The 10,155-nt window shown below is 44.9% G+C and overlaps 1 protein-coding gene across 1 annotated transcript; it reads right to left on the bottom strand.

The window, feature by feature from the left end:
- Window positions 1-9: 9 nt before the first annotated feature.
- Window positions 10-2,490, bottom strand: TMT1B (thiol methyltransferase 1B). The gene is made up of 2 exons (XM_080935163.1): window positions 1,979-2,490; window positions 10-584 (listed from the first exon to the last, which is right to left on the bottom strand). Exons 1-2 carry the CDS (start codon window positions 2,474-2,476, stop codon window positions 348-350), a joined length of 735 nt encoding a protein of 244 aa, XP_080791289.1. The 5' UTR covers window positions 2,477-2,490; the 3' UTR covers window positions 10-347.
- Between the last annotated feature and the right edge of the window lie 7,665 nt (window positions 2,491-10,155).

Genomic DNA, 10,155 nt, shown 5'->3' with positions numbered 1-10,155 from the left:
GGTGGGGGAAGGTTGAGGTGGGCCTGGCAGGGGACACGTGCATTGACTTGTGACTAGTTCTGAGGGGCACATGGTATAGTCTCATAATGACATCAGGGAGAATGTTACCACAGGGATAAGAGAGGGAGAATAGGGGTTCTAGAAGGGGGGGGGGGTAGATAAAGTCCAGGGCTTTGCAGTATAGTTTTCTGCCTCTGGAGAAAGTAGGAAGAAATGCTGATTAATGATCACCCTGGCAGTGGCAGTGGTGCCGAGAGCCTCTCAGGATTTACCTGACCCTTCCTTAGAAGTACTGGGGTGGCTTTCAGCTGCAGATGGGGAGATCAGATGGCCGCCTTGGGGGAGAGTTATTTCACAGCTTTTCCCATGATATGGGGCCCAACAGGTAACCACTTATAGGGAGGGGGCTGCCATTCCAGTTGAACATCAGAGAACTGTGCCCTCTCGATGTCTTTCCAGGTCTCTCTGGTGAGGTGGCACCCATCTCCGATGTGTTTCCAGGTAGGTTCTAAAACTCGCTGCCACAGGAAGGCCTGGCTTCCCTGAGGCTCAGCCACATGCTCCCAGAAGAACAGCAGGCCTCCCTGGGAGGGAGGGAGAGAGGAAGGAAGAAGGGCGTTAACATTGATCTCCTCTATCTTGTTCTTTTTTTTCTTTCTCTCAGACCCAGCTTGTCAGATCTCTCTGGAGTAAGAGGATCTGTCCGAAGAGTTTATGAAACGAACTGCTCCAGACATTATCTGTATGTCTAGCTCCTGCCATACTCACAGTGCATATAAGGAACTTCTAGTAACTGAGTGGCCATGACAGGGGAAAGATCTGTATAGAATTATGAGGAGTACTATATAGTAGGGAACAGGAGCAACTTCCAGGACTTCCAGGTTTGTAACCTTGGAGCACTGTGAATATGGTACCTGTTGTCTACCTGTTCGAGCTCAAGACATCTGTGATTAAGCTTTTTTGTTTTGTTTTGTGGTTTTTTTTTTTTTTGAGACAGGGTTTCTCTGTGTAGCCCTGGCTGTCCTGGAACTCACTCTGTAGACCAGTCTGGCCTTAAACTTAGAGATCTGCCTGCCTCTGCCTTCTAAGTGCTGGGATTAAAGGTAAACACCCAGCTATTTTGTGGTTAAGTTACAAAAAGTGCCCAAAATGTCTTATTGTATTTTAAATAAATTAGCAAATTTGTGTTGGGTGTTTTTATAGCTGACCTGGGGCGGTGGGTTAAATGCACCTGCTGGACAGAGGTGTGATCCCAGCCTTTCCTGAGATTCTGGTGTCCAGCATAATCTAGACATCTTAGAGCTTCTGACTACAAGACTTCCTCAAGTCCTTTCCCTCAGTGTCCCCTTCCAAGGGAATTTGTCCACTCCCATACTGAATTATCACTGGAAGGTCACAGGAAAGTCACCCAATTCAGAGTTCATTATTTACAGCAACCACATCTTGTCCTCACTTCCAGACCTGAACTTCTAACAACACTTCTCTGCATAGATAGATGTCTTAGCAGATCCTGAGACCCAGCACAACTAGAACAGTTTTTCCATTCCAGCAATTGAAAGATTCATCCACACCCTGTTCAGTTGTGCAAGCCAGAAGCTCCGGAAATTATCCTAAATTCCTCTCTTTCCACACCCGGCTCAAACTCTCATAGACTGGATCCCCTAGTGCTTCTACTTGAAGAGCTTTGCTTTCCCATCACGTCCTCCCCAGAACGCCTTTATTTCCTCCACCTCATCCACACCGTGGTAACTTTTCAGACATCAGTTTAAACTTCGCTGCCTCCGGTGTCTTCCCCAGCTCTCCTTACTCCCCTGTATTTCCATAGCATCTTATTGTGCCCTCCACAGTCAGATTTCCCATCCATCAGCAGGTGCATATGTCTAATAGGCCCTTCTGATGATGTATTCAGCTGTCAGATGGTGGGTGACCCATGCTATGCTTACCTGCTCCAGGCCTATACCCTTCCTAGTCTACTCACCGGCCTCAGGACTCTACGGACTTCCTGCAGGACTTTTTTGGGGCTCTGTACAGAACACAGCACCAGGGTACAGACCACCACATCCATGGAGCCGTCAGCCAGTTGTTTCATGTTCTCTCCATAAGCCACAATGAAGCGTTCGTACTGGAGGTGCCTGTTCTCGGCCATGCTCTTTGTCAGAAACTTCTCAAAGTTGGGGTTTGGGTCCACGCAGGTGACCTTGCATCCAGGTGGGTAGAATTGGAAATTGGTACCGGTGCCACAGCCCAGCTCCAGCAGGGACACTTTGCTGGAAGTCCCCTGAAGATCTTTTATCTGGCTAAACAGTGCCCGTTTCTTGCTTTCCATCTTTTTGTAGGACCTGGCTGTTAGCATGTTCATTAAGTAGGGGAAGTAAGCTTTGCATATAGGCTGCCAGCAGCCCAGCAGAGCTAGTAGGTGCAGAGGCAGAGTCAGGAGCAGTACCAGCAGCTGCAGGAATGGAACCAGGGCATCCATGACTCCTGATGGTGTGTCTCGCTCATGGAGCACTGGAGTTTTGCCTCTGCCCAGGCTGGCAGACGTAAATCTCCCCTCCTCCTCCGACAGAACTTTGCTCTTTGCTTCCTGCCTGGTAATTCTTTTGCTGGGCGGAGCATGTGCACCATATGAGATTCCTTCAGAGGCATGGGTCACACTATGTCACTGGCTCTTCAACAAGTTTTATGTCGGTGAGGGATCAAGGTGGTGTCTGTTTTACTGTGTTGTACAAGATGGTTGAGTATGCTGACTTGCCTCAGAGGGACTAGGAAGGGGGCCAGGTGTGGGGGCATGTTTCAGATCACAGCCTCATGGGAGCCAAAGGCTGGGAGCAGAGTTGGCTCACCGTTCTCAGATCTGCTTGGCTTGTGCAAGCTAGAAACACCCTTTGGGATTTTATAATCAGCCAAATGCCTTTGTCCTAAAAGATGGCTGAATAGAACGTACAGGGTTGGGCCTGATGGTTAGCAGAAGGAGGGAGGTTGCTGGTCAGAGGAAAGGCTCTGGGTCAGGAGACTGGCCTCAGGAGCAGAGTGCTGGTCTGCAGTGCTTGAGGCTCTGAACTGAAAGACGACACTTACAAAAAAACCTCATCAAACAGAATATTTAAAATTTTATGTATATATGCATGCATGCATGCATTGTGTGTATACTCTTGAGTGTATTGTGCTATGGTGAGGTTGTGGAGGTCAAATGACAACTTGTGAGAATTGGTTCTGTCCATCCACCACATGAGTACTAAAGATTGGACTCAGGTTTGTCAGCAAATGCCTTTACCTGCTGATTCATCTCAACAAACGCTGATTTTCTTTTTTAATGTTATGAGTGTGTGCATGTGTGTTTGTGCATGTGCATGTGTGTACATGCATATGAACCAAGTTGAGCAGGTAGAGGCCAGAGGACAATTTTGTGGAGTTGGTTCTTTCCTTTTATCTTTATGTTGGCTCTGGGCATCAAACACCAGGTCTACAGACTTGCACATAAAGCCCAACTACTTCACTGGCTCTAAGACATTTTTTTGAGCTGGATACTCATTTTAAATTCAAGGCCTCCAGACTCCATAAGTAGAAGGGAAAGAAGAGTCAAGGAAGGAAAGAAGAAAGAAGGGCAGGCAGGGAGCAAAAGAGTCTGGAGACCTGAGTTAGTCCTGGTTTGGCTATGAGTTCTGTGACTTGTTGAGAATGTTCTCATGTATCAAACAAGGAGAAAGAAGAGGTATGAGGTCCTTATATGATTTCTAATGTTCTGCTCTGTTCCTGTATAGGTCCCATATGATCTATGGAGAGTAGGGGAAAGAAGCAAGAAGCTGCTCCAAAAGTCCTTGGGATCTTGATGACAACTCAGTACAGTAAAGCTTCAGGACCAGGTCAGAGCTGGCATCCTAGTACAAAACCCTAGGTTGTTGAAGTACTGAATTCTTTTTTCCTTTTATACCTGAAGCCTCCCTTAGTGTGTCAGTAAGTCCTCATGGACAGTCTTGAGGGCTGCAGAGCAGTGGTAATGGCCATTTTCTTTTCTTTTCTCTTCTTTTCTTTCCTCTCCTTTCCTTCTTCCTTCCCCACTCTTTCTTTCTTGCTGTTGTTGTGCTGGGCTGGGGTTAAGTCTTTTGCTAGGCAACTGCTCTACCACCGAGTTAAATCCTTAGTCCCAAAGAAAGTGGTTGAATATATGTTCACATCATATAAGGATGTGGCTGGCACTCAATGGTCAGGTGTTCACGTGGCATGCAGAAGCCCTGCTTCTAGAACCCAAGAAACTAGATCTCTCCCTCTCTCTCTCCATCTACCTATTCATCCATCCATCCATCCATCCATCCATCCACCCACCCACCCACCCACCCACCCACCCACCCACCCATCCATCCATCCATCCATCCATCCATCCATCCATCCATCCATCCATCCATCTATCTATCTATCTATCTATCTATCTATCTATCTATCTATCTATCTATCTATATATCTATTCCTTTTACTGAAAACAGATTCTTTCCTCATCCAGCACATCCTGACCATTTTCTCCTCCTTCCATTCCTACCAGTGTCTCTTGATCTCCTCTCTTCCCTGGACACCCCCTTCATCTCCCATTTAGAAAAGGGCAGGCCTTCAAGAGACAACCACCTAATAGGACAAAACAAAATATAATAAGGTAAGAAAAGGGCCCTCACACTAAATCTGGAAATTCAATCCAAAAGAAGGAAGAGTTCCAAGACCAGGCAAAAGAGCCAGAGATACACCTAACTCCTACAGTTAGGAGTTCTACAAAAATGCCAAGCTAGCTGCCAGAACATATATACAGAAGACCTGGTATAGCCCCATGCATGCCTCATTTCTGTGTAGCCCTGGCTATCCTGGAACTTGCTCTGTAGCCAAGGCTGGCCTTGAATTCAGAGATTAGCCTGTCTCTGTCTCCTGAGTGCTTGGCTTAGAGGGGTGTGCCATCATGCCAGATTTATCATTTTTGTTACTTATTATAAAAGTCTATTTTTTGTTTCATATAACTTATTGTTGTTTCATTTACCATCACTCTTGAGTTTTTATACCTGTTTTTATGTAGTCATCTTATTAAATTCTTTCTCTCCAATTCAGGGATTGTCTATTTAGCCCTGGCTGTCCTGGAACTCTCTCTGTAGACCAGGCTGGCTTTGACCTTAGGACATGTCATTAAAACTCAGAAATAAACCGTATTATTCTGAGGATGTGGTTCAGTTGTAGTTAGAATGCACAAAGCTGTATGTTTTAATTTCAGTCCTGTATAAATGGTGTGCAGATAGTTCACACTTACAGCCTGATATGCAGAAAGATGCCAGCAGGACTTCCTCACTGAGCTGTCCCTAAGTCCTGACAGCTCTGTTTCTTGATTTGATAGTCTTATCTTTCATCACTGCTGACACTATCTTACCAAACTATCACAGACAGTTGGCTGGCCTTCTGTTGTTGCCTATTGACAGAGTCCGTCATTTCCACCTTCTCTTCTACCCACTCTCTAGTGGATTCATACTGTCTTGAACATGAAACCGGTGCTCCTTGCTGCTGCTCACAAAGCCAGGCACTCACTTGTGGGCCTCTGCCCAAGTCTCCTGCTTCTGCCCCTCACCGTTCAGATGGAAAGACCCTTCAGTTCCTCATGCTCTCATCCCTTCAGGGTTCACGGAAAGTCTAGCCAAGATTAGACAGGCTAGGATTGGCAGAGGGCGGACCTTCCGGACGGAGTGGCAGGAAGGGCCTGGTCAGTGAGCATAGGTCAGGCCAGGAATTTTATAAGGTGTGGACTTGGGGCTGAGATTGCTACTGGCCCATCAACTCAGAGGGTCAGGGGCAGTGAGCATCAGGAATGAGGCAAGACTTAGGATTGGGATAAAGGTCAGGATAGTAAACAGCGAGAGCAAATATCATTCTTGTAATCCAAGGCAATACTTGCACATTTCAAAGGGACAGATATTTCTTCTGGTCATGAGGGCACTCACAGGAGCATGAGGAAGAGTGGCTGAAGAGCTCATGGCTTCTCAGCACCTTGTGTGTTCCTCATGTCAAAAATATTTGTGTGTAGTATGTGACTCCTGGTCTACAAATTGAGATCAAGGATAACCAGGGCTATTCAGAGAAACCCTATCTCAAGTAACAAAACCAGAAACAAAATGATACGTGGTTTCTTAATATAAAACTGAGTTTTATTGACATGGGTGAATATTTGAGTTTGAAGATGATGTTTTATTACTCCTGGCAAAAATAATCGAAGTAACCAGGTATGGTTGCAACAGGATGAGTTGCATGTGTTAGAACATGCTGTAAGTCCATTTTCTCTTTTGTCAGAGAGAAAGATACCTATGCCTGGAAGCCCCTGAGAGACCTACAACACTTAATCAAGCAGCCAAACCTTAATTCAGTGACATTAGGGTTGGTTCCCTGCAAGGAATAGGATACATATCTTAACATTAGGAATGATACAGGATTTCCAGAGCTGGGCAGTGGTGGCATCAACTTTAATCCCAGCCTTCAGGAGGATTATGGTAGATCTATGAGTTTGAGGCCAGCCTGGTCTACAAATTGAGATCAAGGATAGCCAAGGCTACACAGAGAAACCCTGTCTCAAGTAACAAAACCAGAAACAAAATGACATATGATTTCTTAATATAAAACTAAGTTTTATTGACATGGGTGAAAAATTAATCCATGCTATGACAAAATGTGTTTGCTTCTTGGGTGGCCTAGCTGCAGCACACATCTGTCTACGTCAAATGTGGAACTGGAGATAGTGCCTTTCCTCTTAGGTTCTGATGATGAAATATGGTCTGAGAGGGTTCTGGTATGACTTGGCAAAAATTTGGAGCCTGAACATGGATGGAGAGAAAGAAAAGGTCTACCCTGTTCTAGAAAGCCCAGCTGTGCAGAGCTCTTTCACTGTGGGATAAGTGATACAGAGTATAGGTTGTGTAGGGAAGGCCACAACTTCTAACTTTGGAGCACTCTGTGGTCATTCCCTGGGCCAGACAAAAAAGGAGCAGTATATGGGGTTAACTTATTCTGGGTAGGATACCGATAGGACTGTGGTACAGACAGAGTTAGGGAGAGCATGCTTCCCTACTCACCACAAGTTTGCTAAAAAGATTCAACATCCAACCATTGAGCTGAACTATCCTGGCAGGAAAGAATGAGGCAGAAAGGATTGGTCATCTTAACACGAAGGGATGAAGAGGATGGTGTGGGCCTGTGTTCATGAAGGGCCTCAAGTAACTGCAAATGTTAACAGACACTTTACCATTGCATTTTGTGGTAGTCATTTTTTCTCATTGTGACAAAATATCCCCCGCCTGCAAAAAAAGCAGCTTCAGGAAGGAGTTGATTCTGGCTCAGTTTAAGAAAGGAAGGATGCGGTTCTATCATCTCGACGAAGGCATGGGTCTATAAGCTCGAGGTGGCCGGTCACGTTGGGCCCACAGTCAGGAAGCAGAGTTGGGTGCTGGTGTTCAATAACCACCTTCTCCTTTTTATTCAGTCGGGGACCCCAGTGGGATGAAGCTACATTCGTCATGGATTCTCCTTCTCTAGCTAAACTTTTTCTGGAAAATTTCCAAGAGACATGTTAGAGATGTGCACCATGAATTCCAAAGCCAACAAAGTTGACAGCGAAGATTCATCATTGTGTATTTAGCAGCTGTATTAAAATTTTGGCCAGCTGTGGTGGCTCATACAGTCAAGTTCAGTATTCTTGCCCCAGGCAGCAAAAGCCAGCCTGGTCCATATAGAGAGTTCCAGGCCAGCCAGGGTTAAAGGGTGAGATCGTATCTCAAAAACAAAACAAAACAAAATTTAATTGGGGGGCTGGGGAGATGGATCTGAAGAGGACCCTAGTTTGGTTGCCAGCATCCACACAGGGCAGCTCACAACCATCTCTAACTCCATGGAATGCAAGATTCTCTTCTGGCCTCTGTGGGAATCTATGTGAATGTGTGAACACACACATGCACTCATGCACACACACACACATGCACATACACATGTGCACACACACTCAGGCATGCACACATGGGTATATACACATAAAATAAGAAATTTAAGAGGTAGGAGTCTCTGCGAGTTTGAGGCTAGCTTGGTCTAGATAGCTAATTCTAAGCTAGTCTGGTCGACATAATACCAGGCCAGCCAGCCAGTGCTACCTAGTGAGACCCTGCCTAAATAAAAAGTTTTTAAACAAGCAAACAAACAAAAAATTGTTTTTTGTTTGAAATAAATGTCTAAACTACAGCACTATTGAGTGACCCTCTGCTGATGTTACTTCATTTTAAATATATCTATAGCATGAAAATATAAGACAGTTAGCTCTCTCTCTCCAAAGTCTGATTGGCCTTCCTGCCAATTTATGGATGGAATGTGAAATTAGCCATTGCAGTTGCAAATGTGGCTCATGATTCTGTATGTTCTGAAACAGAAAACTGTGTTTTTCCTTTCAAGATAATCATGACCTGCATCATGAGCAGACTCAGGGACCGGTTTACCAACAGCACAAGTTTTTACCTTGCTCTGTATTCCAGACTAGCTCTGGCTCTGAGACAGCCATCAGAGCTGACTCTGGCTTCAGGATATAACTGCTGTACTTCCCTGGCCCTGACACCCTGGCTTTGGGGAAACTGGGACATGCTAAGGCCTCTTAGCTCTGTAGTCTGATGGAGGCTGACCGAATCCTTGATGAGACCTTTTCTTTTGGAGTTGATTCTCAGTCTCTGTAATTCATAATGTAAATATTATGGTGTACATTAAGATATATAACATATGGTATGTGGTACATCCAGAGACCAACATGACTACTGTACTAAACCAAGTTGACTGTCATTTCACAGGTTTTCCTTTTGGTGTGACACAAGCAGCTAAAATCTATCATTTGGCAAAGTTCCTGGATACAGTACTAACTATAGACATCATGTTGGGTATTGGATCTCTAAACTAGTAGAACTAGCCTGTTACTGTGTAGCCTTTGACCTATATATTCTTATTTCCTCCCTACTCTGCTGGGGTAACCAATATTTTAGAAAATTTTGAGTGCTGGATGTGGTGGCTCATGCCTTTGATACTAGCACTCTGGAGGCAGAGGCAAGATGATCTCTGTGAGATCCAGGCTGGTCTGGTTTACATAGTAAGGTCCATGACAGCCAGGACTACAAAGAGAGACCTGTTTTTTTCTTTTTTTCCTTTTTTAAGTTTTGAGGTACCAGTGTTGGGAGTACATTTGGGTAGCAAAGGCAGGTATATTTCTGTGAGTTTGAGGTTAGCCTGTTTATATAGCAAGTATATAGTCCAGCTAGGGCTACACAGTAAGGCTGTTTTAACAAAGCAGTGAGCAAGATCCTGTGTGTGTGTGTGTGTGTGTGTGTGTGTGTGTTTGTGCAGAAGTGTTAAAGGCAGGGTGTGTGTGTGTGTGTGTCCAGATGGATGTGTGGAAGGCTGTTTGTGTGTGTGCTCACATGTGCGTGTACCTTCATGGATGGGTGTGTTGAACTAGGGGTTGGGTGCTGGGTGTTGTTCTCTAGGACCTGGTCTCCATCTTACTCTTTCAGACAGTGCCTCTCACTGTTAGGATGACTGGTGATTGATCTCCAGGGATTTTCCTATTCTTCAGTGCTGAGTTAGAGGTGTAAACACTCAGCTTTTCTCGAGTGCTGGAGACCCAAGTTCAGGCTTTCATGCTTATGCAGTAGGCCTCTGAATGATTGAGTCATTTCTCCGGTCCCTGTAAACTCTACTTTATCCTTTATCTCTATGGAAAAATTGATTCCACACAAGCGAGTGAGGTCATGCAATCTTTTTTTTTTTTTTCCCAAGACAGGTGTTCTCTGTGTAGCCCTGGCTATTCTGGAACTTGCTCTGTAGACCAGGCTGACCTCAAATTAAGAGATTCTTTCATCTGCCTCTGCATCTTCAATGTTAAGATTTTTTTTTTTTTTTTTTTGAGTTAGCCTTGGTTGTCATGGAACTTGCTATGTAGACAGAGTGATTTCAAATCTGCCTGTCTCTGCCTGCCTCTGCCTCCCAGGTGCTGGATTAAGGGCATTTGCCACCATGCCCAGCTAATATTTTTATCTTTGTGTAACACATTTTTCTCATCACTATGTGTTCTGATTTCATCATGTGGCATCGAATGCGGGTGGGTAATGTTTATGTGTG

The sequence above is a fragment of the Micromys minutus genome (genome assembly GCF_963924665.1).
Source record: "Micromys minutus genome assembly, chromosome: 22".
Lineage (NCBI taxonomy): Eukaryota > Metazoa > Chordata > Mammalia > Rodentia > Muridae > Micromys > Micromys minutus.
This window is presented reverse-complemented; position numbering and strand designations above follow the sequence as displayed.

What these genes read in the sequence shown, in the direction of transcription:
- TMT1B (XM_080935163.1), bottom strand. Translation starts at nt 2,476, where the DNA reads ATGGATGCCCTGGTTCCATTCCTGCAGCTGCTGGTACTGCTCCTGACT. An exon ending in TCCGTAGAGTCCTGAGGCCG is followed by an intron (nt 585 to 1,978) that starts GTGAGTAGACTA and finishes CCTCCCTCCCAG; the next exon opens with GGAGGCCTGCTGTTCTTCTG.